The 16,856-nt window shown below is 46.0% G+C and overlaps 1 protein-coding gene across 4 annotated transcripts in view; it reads right to left on the bottom strand.

The window, feature by feature from the left end:
* The window catches only part of NTRK3 (neurotrophic receptor tyrosine kinase 3), a 473,624-nt gene that overhangs the window by 293,034 nt on the left and 163,734 nt on the right, over window positions 1-16,856 (bottom strand). For all 4 annotated transcript variants that reach the window (XM_049905334.1, XM_049905331.1, XM_049905332.1 and 1 more), the window contains exons 10-11: window positions 15,640-15,704; window positions 13,936-14,038 (exon numbers count right to left, since the gene is read on the bottom strand). In XM_049905334.1, coding sequence (XP_049761291.1) covers window positions 13,936-14,038; window positions 15,640-15,704 — 168 coding nt within the window. The remainder of the gene's footprint in view (window positions 1-13,935; window positions 14,039-15,639; window positions 15,705-16,856) is intronic.

Below are 16,856 nucleotides of genomic sequence, written 5' to 3'. Positions count from 1 at the left end.
TGTAACACCCTCTCTAGTATGTGACAGCAGCATTAACATAAAAGAATAGAGGGGTGAGCACTAGAGCACCTCGTCCCTCTCCAACTGTCCTAGGGTAGCAAGGAAGGAAGGCAGAGAGGGTGCTCTTAACCCTTCTGAGCGCAGGAGCTGGGATAGACCACACTGAGGCTGCTCCTCCCTCCCGTGGAAGCTCTGTGCCTAGAACAAGAGGCAGGCACACCTGGTAGCTGGCACCAGCAGGGCGCCATCCAGCCTCCTGCAGAGCCCACCACCATCCGGCCTAGCTCATCTCCCATGATGAACGCTAACCACCAAGGGCAGTGAAGTGAGGAGGTTTGTAGTGGTTGGCTTGTTTGCTGTTTTCAGAGTGTGGTTTTTCTCTCCTCATCCAAAAACACGTCACCCAATTAACAGCTGCTTTTTTTTTTTTTTATGGCTGTTTTGCTCCCTGTGGTTTCAAGGGCTGCTCTTTGCGCACCCTCAAGCCCTCTGCACGGCTCACGCGAGAGCAGGCTGCATAAACACAGGGCTGGGACACTGAAGCCACACTGAGCTTCTCATTAGTCAAAGCCAAGTCCCTAGTGGTACAAATGGTTAACACACTAGGCTGCTAACCAAAATGTTAGCAGTTCTAGTCCACCCAGAGATGCCTGGAAAGAAAGACCTGGTGATCTACTTCCGAAGAATCAGCCACTGAAAACCCTATGGAGCACAGTCCTAGCCTGACACACATGGGGTCACTGTGAGTTGGAATTGACTTGATAGCAACTGGTTTTTACTCCTCCTGGGCCAGCGAAAGCCCCATGGAACCCACCGGAGGTGATAAAGAGAGAATACGTCATGGGAAGAGAGGTGGGGATTCTGTTGGAACAGCTTCTGCGACTTGATGCTGTAGGGGTGAAAACTATCACTGAAAAAGAACATGGTGAGAAATCAAGGTTGGCTGACCCTCTCCTCTTGGTTTCCCGTTCTGCTGCCACCATACAGGAGGGTGTCCAAATCAGTTTGGAAGTAAGTCAGGAGTACTTTTGATGAATGATAAACTACATGGTGTTTTTTTTAAAGTAAAAATTAGCATGAATTTAAGGTTATTCCCAGTTCTAAAAATCCCTTCTTCTAAATTGTCTTCCGGCACACTGCTTTCTTAGGTGTGGAATCACTGGGAGGGGCAGCATTTGCCTGAAAGCCTGATTGCACACACAGGAGTGTGTAAGACGTGTGACTGTCACGTGTGTAGCAGCTGGCAGAAGGTTGAGAACCTCTAAGCTAAGGTATCAAAGGACTATTAACCCTGAGGAACCAGTTGCAATGACTTGGATTAGTAAGAACTGTGTTCCACTGCCAAAAGCAAATGAGTCAGAGAGGCAATGGCTTTGGCTAGAAAGCCAAGCATACTGGCCGACCTTGACCCCACTGAACAGGATGCAGGAGCCTGCCAAGCACCGCCGGCTAGCAGGTAGCCACAGAGGAAAAACATTCTGTATCAGACTCCATTTCTAGGGATTTCTCTTCAAAGAGAAGAGATAGTGCTGGAGAACACTTGGCTCCCTGGAAACTTGAGATTGGGGAATGAGGACGGAAAGAATGGAACTTTCCGTAACACACTTAATGATGACACTGCAGGGACTTCTATGATGATTCACTGCAAACCTGCAAAGCTCCCCCAAAGGACAGAGCAGCAAAGACATGCCAGAAAAAAAGACGTACTACCTTCCAGCCTTCTTCTCAAAGCCCCATGGCACCACATTCTGGAACTCAGTCACCAAGCAGGGCGTCCTTCATCTGCATTCAGAGGCTCTGAGTTCCACCCAGAGGAAGGGAAGCAGAAAGCTCTGGGCTTCGATTAATTTATACCCTGCCTCTGGACTTGCCACAAACTTAACCTATTTAATTTTGTTAGTTGCCACTGAGTATACCCTGACTCACGGAGACCCCATAAACAGAAAGAAATATCGCCCAGTCTTGCACCATCTTCATGATCACTGGTATGCTCGAGTCCATTGTTGTGGCCACTGTGTATTTCGAGTGCCTTCCAAGCGCAATGGTTAGGAGCTAGGGTACTACCAAAAGGTCAGCAGGTCGAATCCACCAGCTCACCCTTGAAAAATCTATGAGGCAGTTCTACTCTGTCCTATAGGATCGCTATGAGTCATAATACCAACAGCAATGGGTTTGGTTTTGGTTTTTCTTCCAACCTAGGGGGCTCGCACCCCACACTATATCACTCTTGTGATCGTTAGGGTTTTCATTGACTAATTTTTGGAAGTAGGACACCAGGAGTCTGTCTTAGCCTGGAAGCTCTGCCGAAACCTATCCACCATGGGTGACTCTGCTGGTATTTGAAATAACCGGTGGCATAGCTTCCAGGATCATAGCAACCCGTAAGCTACCACAATATGACAAACTTACAGGCATGTGGTAGCCTATCTAATTTATACTTGGTTAAATGTTAGGAGTATTCTTTTGGGTTGGAGGGTCTGTCAAAGTGGCTGAAAAGAGGAAAGGAGCAGGCAAACATTTTTTAGAATACAAGGATCTTATGATAATAACATATAAAAGAAGCCAGAGGGGCAGCGGTGGTTCAGTGGTAGAATTCTTGTCTTCCGTGCTGGAGACCCAGGTTCGATTCCCAGCCAATGCCTCTCAAGCACAACCACCACCCATTTATCAGTGCAGGCTTGTATGCTGCTAGGATGCTGAACAGGTTTTGGCAGAGCTTCTAGATTAAGACAGGCTAAGAAGAAAGGCCTGGCAATCTACTTCTGAAAAAAAAAAAAAACAGCCAGTGAAAACCTTGTGGATCTAATTGAGCATGGGGTCACCATGACTTGGGACCCCACTCAATGGCCACTAACAATAAAGGAAGCCAGAAACCACCCTTAACATTATCTTCAAAGAGTCATCTTATAATGGAGAGTCCCAAGCCAGGAATCCCAAGTACAAGATCATTGCAGGGCCAAAGGGACCTTTCTCCTTCGCACACCTCAATTCAGAAAAGGAAATAGAAAAAAAAAAAGAAAGAAGGACAGACAGATCATTTCAGAAATTCAGGGCCCAAAGCTTTCACCAAGTTTCATTCCTGACTGCACTGCTCTTGGCTTCTGACCTGCTGTTAAACAGGGGTCAAGTGAGTGTATTTCTAAGGGCAAATAAAGGAGTCCCTGGATGATGCAAATGGTTAAGTGCTTAACTACTAACTGAAAGACTGGTGGTTCAAATCCACCCAGAGGTGCCTCAGAAGACAGGCCTGGCAATCTGCTTCCCAAAGGTCACAGTCTTGAAAACTCTATGGAGCACAGCTCTACTCTGACACACATGGGGTTGCCATCAGTCGGAACTGACTCGATGGGAATGGGTAAGGGCAAATGAAGTTATCTTATCAAGAGGCTAGGTCCCCCTTCCACAGTCTCAGAGGTCTCCCGTCCCTACAACATCCTCATTTCACCACTTCTGCAGCTCATAGCTATAGACACAGAGGCCAGCTGCAGAAGAAATGCCAAGTTAGAGCATCAAACCCGAGGGGCGAAATCCCAAGCCCCCACCTCCTACCCCTATCTCCATCCAGCTGGAAGAAACTGTTTTCCATCCAATGATCCAAGGTCAGAGGAGAGGGCAGAAATGATTCCTGCCCAGGTCTAATCGTGCCCCTGAAACCACACAGTGAAACTAGATGATAATAAGACCATTCAACGCAGCAGCCCCCAAGATCTTTGGGCAGGAGCCAGTCCCTTCAAATCAAGACTCTGGCATGATTCTACAATCCACTCAAAGGACAGTTACCATCTGTTTATGGAAAAAAATGTTAATAACCCCCAATCATAATCAAATAGGCAACCACTTTACTGTAAGTACCTATTAACTAACGCTAATTTACAATGGAACCGTTCTGGAAGTGCTCACCCACAGGCCCATCAGAGGCACCAGGATACATCCAACCTCAGGATGAAAAGCAAATGGTTGGTGATGAGGCACTTGAGGCATTACAGAAGCCTAAGCGGCAGCTCCTGACACCCTCCCTTCCCAGCCTTCAGCCTCTGCCCCTGCCCCACAGAACCCAGCATGTCCCGAAAGCAATGAAGGAGGCCTCAGCCGGGAGAGCCAAGGTGAGGCTCCCTGCTCAGCTCTCATCTTTTCCCAAGGCCAGGTGTGTCCCAGCTTGAGAACAGTGGATTCATAAAAGGCATTTTTGAAGCCGCCATTCAAGTGGGACAAAGTATGGGAAGAAAGTGAGACAAAATATGGGAAGAATCAGGCTGATGTATTCACAAACCAGCCGCATTCCCTGGACCCTCCTAGGCTCTCAGGAGTCCCTGGGTGGTGTAAATGGCTAAGTGTTCAGCTACTAGCCAAAAGGTTGGCAGTTTGAACCCACCCAGAGATGCCTTGGAAGAAGGGCCTGGCAATCTGCTTCTGAAAGGTCATAGTCACGAAAACCCTGTGGAGCACACAGTTCTGTTCTGAAGCACATGGGACAGTCCGGAGTCAGAATAGACTTGATGGCAGTTGGTTTTTCTAGCTCTCAGCACACAGAAAATATGTGGGAAAGCAGGGCACAAACAGCTCTAACTGGCTGTGTGCTTTGGCAAGTCACTGTATTTCTCTGGGCCATGCTTTCCTTATCTGTAAAATGGGAACATTCACTAATAAGCCTAAGGTCTCTTTAGCTCTAATAAACCATTATTCTATGTCCTTTATACGAGACCAAGAGGAAGCCAAGAAATATAACGTTAACTCTCACAGTATCTCTAACAGTAAAAAAAAAAAAAAAAAGCTCATTGCCAGCAAGTTGATTCCAACTCATAGTGACCCTATAGGACAGAGTAGAGCTGCTGCATACGGTTTCCAAGGAGTGCCTGGTGGATTCAAACTGCCGATCTTTTGGTTAGTAGCCATAGCTCTTAACCACTACGCCACCGGGGTTTCCTATCTCTAATACGGGAATATTTAAAGACAGGGTAATTTAGTCCAGATGTTCACAAGAGAAAGAGGCAGAATAATGTATACTTTTGACAGGCTGCAAAAAAATCCTACTTTAAATAATAACGATACTCACCTTAAGGACTAAGGTACACCTGACCCAAGCCATGTTGTTTTCAATCGCTTCATACGCATGTGAAAGTTGGACAATGAATAAGGAAGACAGAAGAAGAATCGATGCCTTTGAATTATGGTGTTGGAGAAGAATATTGAATATACCATGGACTGCCAGAAGAACGAATAAATCTGTCTTAGAAGAAGTATGGCCAGAATGCTCCTTAGAAGCAAGGAGGGCGAGACCTTGTCTCATATACTTTGGACATGTTATCAGGAGGGATCAGTCTCTGGAGAAGGACACCATGCTTGGTGAAAAAGGAGAAGACCCTCAATGAGATGGGCTGACACAGTGGCTGCAACAAGGGGCTCAAGCACAGCAATGATTGTGAGAATGGTGCGAGACCAGGTAGTATTTCGTTCTGCTGTACATAGGGTCCCTATGAGTCAGGCCCGACTCAAGGAGCACTTAACAACAGCAACGCTTTATATGGAAACGACAGGGCATTTAAAAATGATTTTTAAAACACGCTAGCATCTTTTACCTCGTTACTGCTCTAGCAACCACGTGAAATAAAGATGGCAGGTACACTGTGAATGTTCACGGTGGGGTAGCCAAGACAAAGGAAAGTTCGGTTCTTTTTGCTGCAGTGAAAAGCGAGTGGGGCCGCAAGGTAGGGAGATTGCTTTCTAGACCCGTTCAGGCTTAACTAGACCTTGAAACCAAACAGGGGCAAGCTGTTTCCCTTTCTAGGTCTCAGTTCCTTCTGGATACTGCAGGGCAGGGTAGGGCAGGGAGCAGAAGCCAGAAGGCTGGAAAAGAAGGGAGTCAAAAACTGCTGCCTGGCTTCCAGCAATGCCTGAGGTATCTCATCACCATCTATAAATACTGATGTAAGTGGGCCACGACAGATCATTGTCATGGCCTTTTATTTTTTATTCTGACAAAAGAGTTTTAATTCTCCTGGAATGCAGGTTTCTGGCTTTCAAGGAAGTCAGGGTAACCCACATAGGCCATTGCCTGTAGGTGTCCTTTTGAATCTGGGGCCTTGAAAAAACTGGTTCCTAAAAGCTGCCTTTGAGTCAAACAATAGTCCAGATGAACTAGTAGGAGGGTTTGGCTTTGGGGGTTGTACTCTTTTGAAGAATTCAGTTAGTTTCTGGAAACAGACTCCAAAGATCAGACTGGGAGCTATGTTTAGGGTAAATCAGTAATTATTTTAATTGTTCTTCACGACAATGCTGTATGAAAATCCTTCCTGACCACAAATTTGTTTACCAGTTGTGTTCCAACCCTTTTTCCCATCACAATGCAGTAAGATTTAGAACAAGAATGTTGGAAGTTCTTCTCATCTTGGGAACATTTTGATGCTGTAGTGGAAATGTTACCCCAATTTGCAAATCAGTAAACTTCAATTTCTATTATTGGCTTAATAGGATTTTTGTTTTAACAACTCCTAATTTAAAAATGGCCCTGGTGGCGGAGTGGTTAAGAGACAGGCTGCTAACCAAAAGTTCAAATCCACCAGCTGCTCCTTGGCAACGCTATGGGGCAGTTCTACTCTGTCCTACAGGGTCGCTATGAGTCATAATCAACTCGACAGCACACAACAAAACAATGGTTTAAAAATAGGAGCTCTGTTGTATTTTCATGTCACGTTCACATATGTACGTGTGTTTCACATGCTCCAGGGTACTCCCAGGAAGAACACATGAAACTAGACCAAAGGGAAAAGCTTTCAAATTTTTAAGAGAACAAAAAGAAAGTCCTACTTGCAACTTCAAAGCATTACAAGAGAATAATAAATAATGTTGCATTATAAAATGGAAGCTGGAGAATCACTAAAGTGAAACCTGCAATTTTTCTTAACCAAATAAAATTGTTCACAGTTGATCATTTAAAAAAAAATAACTAAATAAATAACAAAATTAAATTAAGGGCCCTGGTGGCGCAAAGGTTAAGCCCTCGGCTGCTAACTGAAAGGCTGGCAATTTGAACCCACCCAGCAGCTTCGTGGGAGAAAGACCTGGTAATCTGCTTCTATAAAGATTACAGCCAAGAACACCCTTTGGGGCAGTTCTACTCTGTCATATGGGGTCACTATGAGTCGGAATCAACTCGATGGCACCAAACAACAATTTAAAAATGTTTTGTGAGGATGAACTTGGCATAACGTCAGAACCATTCCACTTCCAGGACCAGGATGCACTGGCATAATAAAACTAAAATATTGAGATACTTCTGTACCTCCTAACAAACAGTCACATCCCGAGCCTCCCAAGTACCCACCTCCCATCCATCCCGGCCACCCCATAATCCAGCAATCACAGCCTTAGTGGCTAGCATAGGTGGAACCTCCAGGGCCCAGCTCCGGCGTGAGCACCAGCTTCTGTTCCAGCTGGTCAGTGCAGTGCCCACACCATAGCGAGCACCTTAATTATCACCCTGCTAGGGGGCAAGTGGTGGTTCAGTTGTAGAATTCTTACTTCCCACCCAGAAGACTCAGATTCAATTCCCAGCCAGTGCATAGTGGTTAAGCGCTATGGCTGCTAACCAAAAGGGTGGCAGTTTGAATCCACCAGGCGCTCCTTGGAAGATCTATGAGGCAGTCCTACTCTGTCCTATAGGGTCGCTATGAGTAGGAATCCACTCAACAGCAATGGGTGTTTTTGGTTTTTTTTTTTTGCATTTCAAACGCAGCCACCACCCATCTGTCAGTGGAGGCTTTTGTGTTGCGATGATGCTGAACAGGTTTCGGTAGAGCTTCCAGACTAAGATGGACTAGGAAGAAAGGCCTAAAGATCCACTTCCAAGCACCAGCCAATGAAAACACAACGGTCACAACAGTCTGAACCGCAACCAATGATAAGTACGGCATAAGACTGGGCAGCATTTTGTCCTGTTGTGTATGGGGTCACCATGAGTTGGGGGCTGACTCAACAGCAGCTAAAACAACAAGGACATCATCCCTGCCACTCTGAAACATTGGGCTTCATCAACGGCAAAAAGAAACCCCACTCTGTTCAGCACCATCCTTTAACCTTTGTGATTGCAGAGGAGCCTCAAATGTGACTCTCCCCATGCCAAAATTTTGACCAACAAGATGACAGCTGATAAAAGTAAAGAGGAATCCAAGCAATGCCTTCTCAAGGTGTTTCTATAAGACCTGGTTAACATATTCATCTTTCATAAAACAGGTGTCCAGTGAAATCCCTATACAAACCAAGATGGAGAGATCACGAAAACATCTTCAAGTAAATAAAGCAAGATGCAGGATACTCAAAGGCCAGCGTAGCAGGGGCGGGGGCTTGGGGGCCATGGTTTCAGGGGACATCTAAGTCAATTGGCATAATAAAACCTATTAAGAAAACATTCTGCATCCCAACTTGGAGAGAGGCGTCCAGGGTCTTAAATGCCAGCAAGTGGCCATCTAAGATGCATTAATTGGTCTCAACCCACCTGGGTCAAAGGAGAATGAAGAACACCAAGGACACAAGGTAATTACGAGCCCAAGAGACAGGAAGGGCCATATAAACCAGAGACTACCTCAGCCTGAGACCAGAAGCGCTAGATGGTGCCCGGCTATAACCGATGGCTGCCCTGACAGGGAACACAACAGAGAACCCCTGAGGGAGCAGGACATCAGTGGGATGCAGACGCCAAATTCTTGTAAAAAGACCAGACTTAATGGTCTGACTGAGACTAGAAGGACCCCGGTGGTCATGGCCCCCAGGCCTTCTGTTGGCCCAGGACAGGAACCATTCCCAAAGCCAAAGACAGGGATTGGACTGGACAATGGGTTGGAGAGGGATGCTGGTGAGGAGTGAGCTTCTTGGATCAGGTGGACACTTGAGACTATGTTGGCATCTCCTCCCTGGAGGGGAGATGAGAGGGCAGAGGGGGTTAAAAGCTGGAGGAATGGACACAAAAAGAGAGAGTAGAGGGAGGGAGTGGGCTGTCTCATTAGTGGGAGAGCAAATGGGAATATGTAGCAAGGTGTATATAAGTTTTTGTGTGAGAGACTGACTTGATTTGTAAACTTTCACCTAAAGCACAATAAAAAATTAAAAAAAAAAAGATGTAGGATATCTAAAAGATGAACACGTATATACACTAAAACACACACATCAAGGAATGTTGTGCTTTGTAAATGTATACATATATACATACGTGTATATATGTAGCATGTGCATATATGCAGAAGTGTAAAAATGAACTGGTGTGCAGCCTTGGCCACTAGCATTGCCATATGGTGGAGGCAGTTGCTAATCTGGCCGTCTCTGGGATATGAGTTTAGCTGGGAGACAGCAAGGGAGGGAGGTCAGGTGGGCAGAGAGAAACAACAGAGAATGAGAGAAGTGGAGATACGGGGAGAGAAACAGACAAACTAACTGGCGGTGAACATTGAACTCAGGAGAGTGGTCACCTACAGAGATGGGGCAGTCCCTGGGTGGCACAAATAGTTAAGTGCTTATCTGCTAACGAAAAGGTTAGCGGTTCAAATCCACACAAAGGTACCTCAGAAGAAAGGCCTGGTGATCTGCTTCTGAAAAATCAGCCACTGAAAATCCTGCCGAGCACAGTTCTACTCTGACACACATGGGGTCACCATGAGTCAGAGTCAACTTGACAGAAGCTTTTTTTTTTAATGTACATGAGGGCAGCAATAGGACCAGGAGTGGCAGTTAAAATGGTTTTATTCCTTATTCTTTATTCTTCTAGGAATAAAACATTAGATGCAAATAAAACCAAAATAGTAACAGTTGCTTATTCTGGGTGATGGAATTATGGGTATTGGCTACATTGCTCTTTTTCTCTATATATTTTTTTATTTCTCAGGATGAAGTAAAGTTCATAACAATAGATTTTCCTCCTTCACAAGACAGGCCCTCAGATGTGATGGGAGAAATTACTTTTTAAGGTTCCCCAATCTACCTGTCACCCCCCCCAAAAAAATCTTATACCCCTCACTCTGATTTCCAAGTTCTCTCTCACCAGCCCATTACTGACTTATAAGCTGGGCCACTTTATGATTAGAAATAAATTCATTCATGTACACATTCAGCAAGCACTGGTCAGACCCACGCTGCAGCCCGGGCATACTAAGGTGAGTGACCCACGATTCCGGTCTCTGTCACTTAGTAGGACAGACAGACCATGTGTGAGCAAAGTAATCACAAAGCTCCAAGATACGTAGTATGATAAAAGTATTTTTGCAAAATTCTGCGAGAGGCAAAAGAAAGTATGATTTACACTTGGAGGGGGAACTCTCACGAAGGACAGTACAAAAAAAAGCAGCCTGGAAAGGCTTATATGTGAAGAAAGGGAAAAACAACCCCCATCTCAATACTCACTGCAACCGAATGAGGTGGGTACTATTATTCCCATTCTGAAGTTGGGCAAACACAGGCTCTGAGAAATCAAGTAATTTTTCTGAAGCCAAAGAGCAATTATGTGGTATCACAAATACTGCTTTGTGTGTGTGTGTGCGCGCACTCGTTTTAGGCGAATGTTTACAGCTCAAGTTAATTTCTCATTCAAAAATTTATAGACATATTAGTTCTGTGACATGGGTTGCAATCCCCGCAATATGACAGCACACTCCCCCTTTCCACCCCAGCTTCCCTGTGCACATTCATCCAGTTTCTGTCCTTTCCTGCTGTCTCGTCTTGCCTTTGGAAAGGAGCTGCCCATTCGGTCTCGTGTATTTGATTGAACAAAGAAGCACTTTCCTCGCGTGTATAATTTTTTTTTCATAGCCCTGTCTAATCTTTGTCTGAAAAGTGGGCCTTGGGAATAGTTTCAGTTCTGGATTAACAGAGTGTCCAGGGGCCGCAGTTTTGGGGGTTCTTCCAGACTCTTTCAGACTATCAGGTCTGGTCTTTTTACATGAATTTGAATTCTGTTCTACATTTTTCTTTCGGTCTGTCTGGGAATCTCTGTTGTGTTCCCTATCAGGGCAGTCATTGGTGGTAGCCGAGCACCATCTAGTTCTTCTGGTCTCAGGCTGATGGAGTCTCTGGTTCCTGTGGCCCTTTAATCCTTTGGGCTAGTATTTTCCTTGTGTCTTTGGTTTTCTTCATTCTGCTTTGCTCTGGGTGAGATGAGACTGACAGATGTATCTTAGATGGCCACTCGCAAGCTTTTAAGACCCCAGACACTACTCACCAAAGTGGGATGTAGAACATTTTCTTTATAAACTATGTTGTGCCAATTGACCTAGATGTCCCCCGAGACTATGGTCCCCAGGTCCCAACCCCAGCTACTCAGTCCCTCAAAGTGTTTGAACGTGTCTAGGAAACTTCTATGCCTTTGCTTTGATCCAGTTGTGCTGACTCCCCTGTATTGTGTGTTGTCCTTCCCTTCACCAAATTTGACCCTTGTCTCCTATCTTGTTAGTGATTTCCTCTCCTCCTCCCTCCCCACCCTCATAACCATCAAAAAAATGCTTTTTAAGCATCACAGATTCTAACCTAGATTTGAGAACTGAAAACTGAGAACAGACATGAAGAGATGGAGGTTGGCCTAAGCTGGGGGCTTCTGGTACCCACACCTTCACTCTTTATTCTCAACTGGACACTCATGGACGATAAAAGACTGAGGCTACCTGCAGCTAAGGGGTCCCTGGGTGGTACAAACAGCTAAGTGCTCGGCTACTAACCAAAAGGTCGGCAATTTGAACCCACCCAGAGACACCTTGGAAGAAAGACCTATCGATCCAAAAGGTTACAGCCTTGAAAATCCTATGGAGCAGCTCTATTCTGCACACATGGGGCCCCATAGGTCAGAATTAACTTGACAGTGACTTGTATGTGCAACCTGAGATACTCATTTATTTTCCTAAAATGAGACCTGAAGACAACTGGGTTTAAGAAAGACAAGTGAGATCCAGGCTTAACTCTAAACAAGGTCAGTCTTGGAGACACCATTCCTGTCTTGCCTCTAACTTTAGACTAACATCTTTCAGTTGCCTGACTTTAGAACAGGGCGTATTTCACTTGCACCTACACGAACATGCTCTCCTAGCCCAACCAGGGTCCACGCAGGCAGCTCAGCCTAGAAGAGGGGAGCAGGGGGCCGGGAGAGGCTCTGAGGACAGCTGAGGGAGGCACCGCCCGGGGTGCTACCTAATCCATCCGACATGGGGACACACTGTTCCAGAAACCGGATGACAATTAAGAGGAAAAATCTGCTCTCACAGCCCTGCCAAGCAAGTCTCAGGGTCTCAGCTGGTGGTGCACTTCCCTGAGGGGAGAGAGATAATGCCCCATTCCTTCTTTTTGGTCAAGGCCCTGATGTTACTCAGGTGGAAAGACGAACAGCTAGGAAGGTTTCTCCCATGGTAGGAGAACTTTGCACAAGCAATAGCGCCAGCTCTCAATGCCAGGAACCCAATGATTGGTCTTAAGGCTGAATACTCTGAGAGCTGCCCGGGCCCTCTGAGCTGGCTCAGTGGTCAGATCATCTTCTAAACCTATGAAGTCCTGTCTGCACATGGTGACCATTAGCAGATAAAACATCTCCAATCCAGGTGCTCAAGAGTGGTCTGATCTTGTTTGAGTCATCTGGCCTAGGGCCACACTTCTAGCCTCTGTTTGCAATTTGCCTGCACATGTATTTCTGTTGGTCAAAACATTTCATATGATTCCAATAAACCTGGTACGACTTGTGCAGGTTAATCAAAACCAGAAAGAACATGTTGAGGCAGAAGGCTTCTGGAAAACCAGGCAGTCTGTCTCCGTGTTTTCTTTCTGTTCCTCTTTAGGTGTCTCTTTCTTATATCAGTGTTCTAAGCTTTTAAGGAAGTCACAGAATCTTTTGAGAATGTAATAAAAGCTATGGATTAATTCCTTCCCCTCCCACTTCCCACCCATGCACAATATTCAAACACTTGCATGTAAGTTCTGGGAATCACTATCCTCATGAATGTCATTCATGTATTCTCCTTAAATCCCTATGCGCCAAGGTCAAGGCCCCACCACAGATACCAGCCCATGTATAGAAGCCATAGAAATTCATCTTTCTAGATCCCATAACCTCACAAGAAAACACCAACCTGAATCCTGGCCCAGCAACCTGACTGTCAAACCTTTCGTCATCCCCACCCACCTTCCACCCAATATTCATCATGCATGAAACGCCAGCTACAAGTATATTTTAAAATCGAGTTTCTGTTTTAGAACTGGTATCCAGCCTCCCTTGAGCCAGTTGGTCAGATCCATCCCTGGGACCAGGCAGATGGATGCTAATTCACCATGTTAACCCCTTTTGTGCCAGTCCCCTTACCCAAGCCTTGGCAAAGAGCCACTTCCACCCCCGCTGATAATGGGGTTGAGTGTCGTGCATCATGGAAGCTGGCCAGCAGATTTAGCAGTCATGTTGCTCTTGGCACCCGTTCTGGGACTCTGTGTAGAGCTACGTGCCGAGATGCCATCACATGGGCAGCTTTTCAGTGCGAGAGCCCACCATCCTGCATCTAGCTATTCTAATACCTTTTCATCACAACTCCAAGGATCAGTGCAGACACAGGAAAAACCAAGTAACTCAACCACGGAGTCATCTGACCCACAAATAATGAAAAGAAACACAAGTCCTCTTCATTTGCCTCAAAACCAACATCATTCTCAAATTATTCTCACTGCAACCAGCCCCACTTGCAATGCTGACCAGCAGTCGTGGCAAAACCAGGTGGCCCACAGCTTGGTTCCCACAGATCTCAGCACTGCCTTCGATCCATAATGACCAATAACCACAGGTGCAAGTAGGAGTCTTCACCAGCACCACTTAGGCCCCACTACCAGAGGCCCTTTCTAGCAAAGGGAGATGAACACAGCAGTTTATGACCAAAAGGAGCCAGGGTTTCCCCCACAACATGCCTTGTGAAGGAAAAAATCCCATCTTACCTTTCATCCCAAATTTGGATCGTCGACCATACTTGTTGATCATGATGAAGAGAACCACCAACAGGACGCAGGCAAAGGCAGCAAGTCCAACTGCTATGGATACCTACCAGGACAAAAAACAGACAGTCAGAAACAGGCACAGAAAACACCAATGAACGCCATACAACGCAGGGGCAGATTATCCAATAGACAAGGTAAGCACGGTGCTTACCTTGCTTACCAGATCATCTGTAGTGAACAGTTTCACATTTTTTCACCACATCAGTCTCCTTCTAGGTATGAGTGGCATCTGTCTCTCTCCCAACCCCACAGCACCTTCCTACAGAACCAAATCTTCTTCAAATTTACAATGCCTGACAGGGGCTGATGACCCAGTAAGTAAGGTAAGCACGGGCTAACTTGTGCTTACTCACTAATCTGCAGTGAACAATTTCACAGGAGTTTCACAATAAAGATACCAAAGATATCAAAGATGTGGGGAAAAAAAGTGAAATTGTTCACTACAGATGATCTGATAAGCAAGGTAAGCACCATGCTTACCTTGTCTGTTGGATAATCCGCCCCTAATATAGTCATGTGCATATCATATGGGAACAGTTCTATTGCAGTAGCAACTGTGGCCAGCCCTCTCAGAATTTTGCTACTGAAAAGTCTTTATAGGAAGTAAATTATGAGATCCTAGGAACTCTGGCTGAGAACATTAAAACGGGGGCAATGGTGGTTCAGTGGTAGAATTCTCGCTTTCCATGGGGGAGAGCCAGGTTTGATTTCTGGCCAATGCACCTCATGTGCAGAAACCACCCACCTGTCAGTGGAGGCCTGCATGGTGCTATGATGCTGAACAGGTTTCAGCAGAGCTTCCAGGCTTAGGCAGACTGGGAAGAAAGGCCTGGTGAGCTACTTCCAAAAATCTGCCGATGAAAACCCTATGGATCACAATGGTCTGGATCCATATCCAACAATGGGAATGGCAAAGGACCAGGCAGCATTTTGTTCCATTGTGCATAAGGTCACCATGAGTCAAGGGGCTGACTCAGTGGCAGCTAACAACAACAAGAACATTTTAAAAAAGAAATGACTCAACTTCATTAAAGCAGGTTCCATGATTCAGTATTCTGAGACCCTCTCATCTTGGGGTCATCTTAGAAGATGCAAGAGCATGTCTTAGATAGGCTTGCCATTGTTGTTGTGTTTATTTTAATTAGCAAGCAATTTCTGTGTCTTCCCATTGAAGTTCTTCACATAATATTCTTCCAGAAGCTCCTGAGAGAGCTGGCCTCCAACCAGAACCCTTCCTTTCTAGTCCGGGGGAGCCTCAGACTCTGATAGAGCAGTGGGGAACTGAGTTGGCTTAAAAATCCACCCAAGGAGGTGCCCTGGACAACATGGACTTTTGTAGAGGCTTGTACCGGTAGTAGTCCTTGGGAATCAGGCCCACCCAGGCTCCTTACAGAGTGGGATTTTCAAACTGTTCTCTTCCAAACCCTAGGGCTCTGAGCAGATCCTCAAAGACTTCCTCAAACAATGCCCTATTCTCCAACAACAAGGAAGGTTTAAACCGCCTGAAAGAAGCCTTTCTTCATCACTTCCTCTGCCACATATACTAGGGTTCCAAGATAGCACTTGGAAAAGTTAGCTACTCAAATGAGGTTTCAAAATGATGACCCCAGAATACATCCTCCTCTTGACCAAGAAGGGACTCACCCCAAAAGTGTCTTCCTCTGGTTTGTGGGTCACAGTGATAGGAGGCGTGGGGCTCACTTCAACAACTGAAAACCAAACAGAAAAGGAAGAGGAGGCTGGTTAGCCACAGGCCCTGCCCCAGTCCCTGCCAGACTCCCAAACCCACTCCTAAAGCCAAAGCCCTACAGCTTTGCTTTGCAGAGTCCCCAGATGCCAGGTCCCTGTCTGGTCACCAGGCTAGTGCTGACAGCCAATGGCAGGCACCATAGGGAATAAAGGACCTTCACACCCATTTTCTGCTCCCACCCCAGAGAACATAATGGAACCTAGGCAACGTGGGCCATGAGCTATTGGACAGAAAAGAGGGAAAAGTTTTGGGATCTGGGCCAGGGATGGGATTAGGCAAATTCTGTTGGTGACGGCAGCTGTCGCTGACATTCTGCCACTCCCTGCGGCAGGGATTCCTTTTCCTGCCCGTCCCTGGCTCTCCTGTGCCTTTCCCACCTTACTTCTCAGTGACATCCAGGAGGCCTGTGGCCCCGTGGCAAATCCACTGACCATTCCCCTAACACTGATATCAAGGGCAGCTCAGGTTTAAAAGCAGATGCCTCTGACCAGGGAGACACCACCTTGACCCAGCAGGGCCTGGATGGGAAGCCAAGTATCAGTCTATCCTCCATCTAGAATCACCTACTTGGCTAGACGGCCCCACTACAAAATTATCTCCTAGCTGTTCTTTGAAACTACAAGTCCCGTGAGACCAAGGACAAATAGAGGAATCACAGATGATATTTACATCTGTGCCAAGTGGCAGCGGGTGTTCCTGAACAAGGTTGCTCTACTACCTGGCCAAGCCCTGGGTAGAAATGGCAGAGATTCTCACTGTTATTCCCACCTCCCACATGGGAGAAAAGAAAAAGGACTAAATATAGGTTTCCCCATAGCCCATGAGCAAAATCCCAAATCCTTTTGGGATTGTCTTACCCCAGCTCCTATAACTAACCCTTATAAACTAAGCCTCAATAGTCCTCTTTTAGGACACATGAACCTATCAAAAAAAAAAAAAAAAAGAGCTTGTAAATTATAGCTCTACATGAGCTGGGACCCAGTCAAGGTGGGTGTCAGGCTCCAAGCAGGGGAGACACTAATAGGTTTATAGGCTCCACATCCTCTCTGCAAGAACAATACTGTGATGATCAACAAGGGACCAGCAGGGCACATGGTACCTCACATCCTTC

The sequence above is a fragment of the Elephas maximus genome, chromosome 13 (assembly GCF_024166365.1).
Source record: "Elephas maximus indicus isolate mEleMax1 chromosome 13, mEleMax1 primary haplotype, whole genome shotgun sequence".
In the NCBI taxonomy this organism is placed as follows: domain Eukaryota; kingdom Metazoa; phylum Chordata; class Mammalia; order Proboscidea; family Elephantidae; genus Elephas; species Elephas maximus.
The sequence above is the reverse complement of the archived record's forward strand: the minus strand, read 5'-3'. Positions and strand labels throughout refer to the sequence as shown.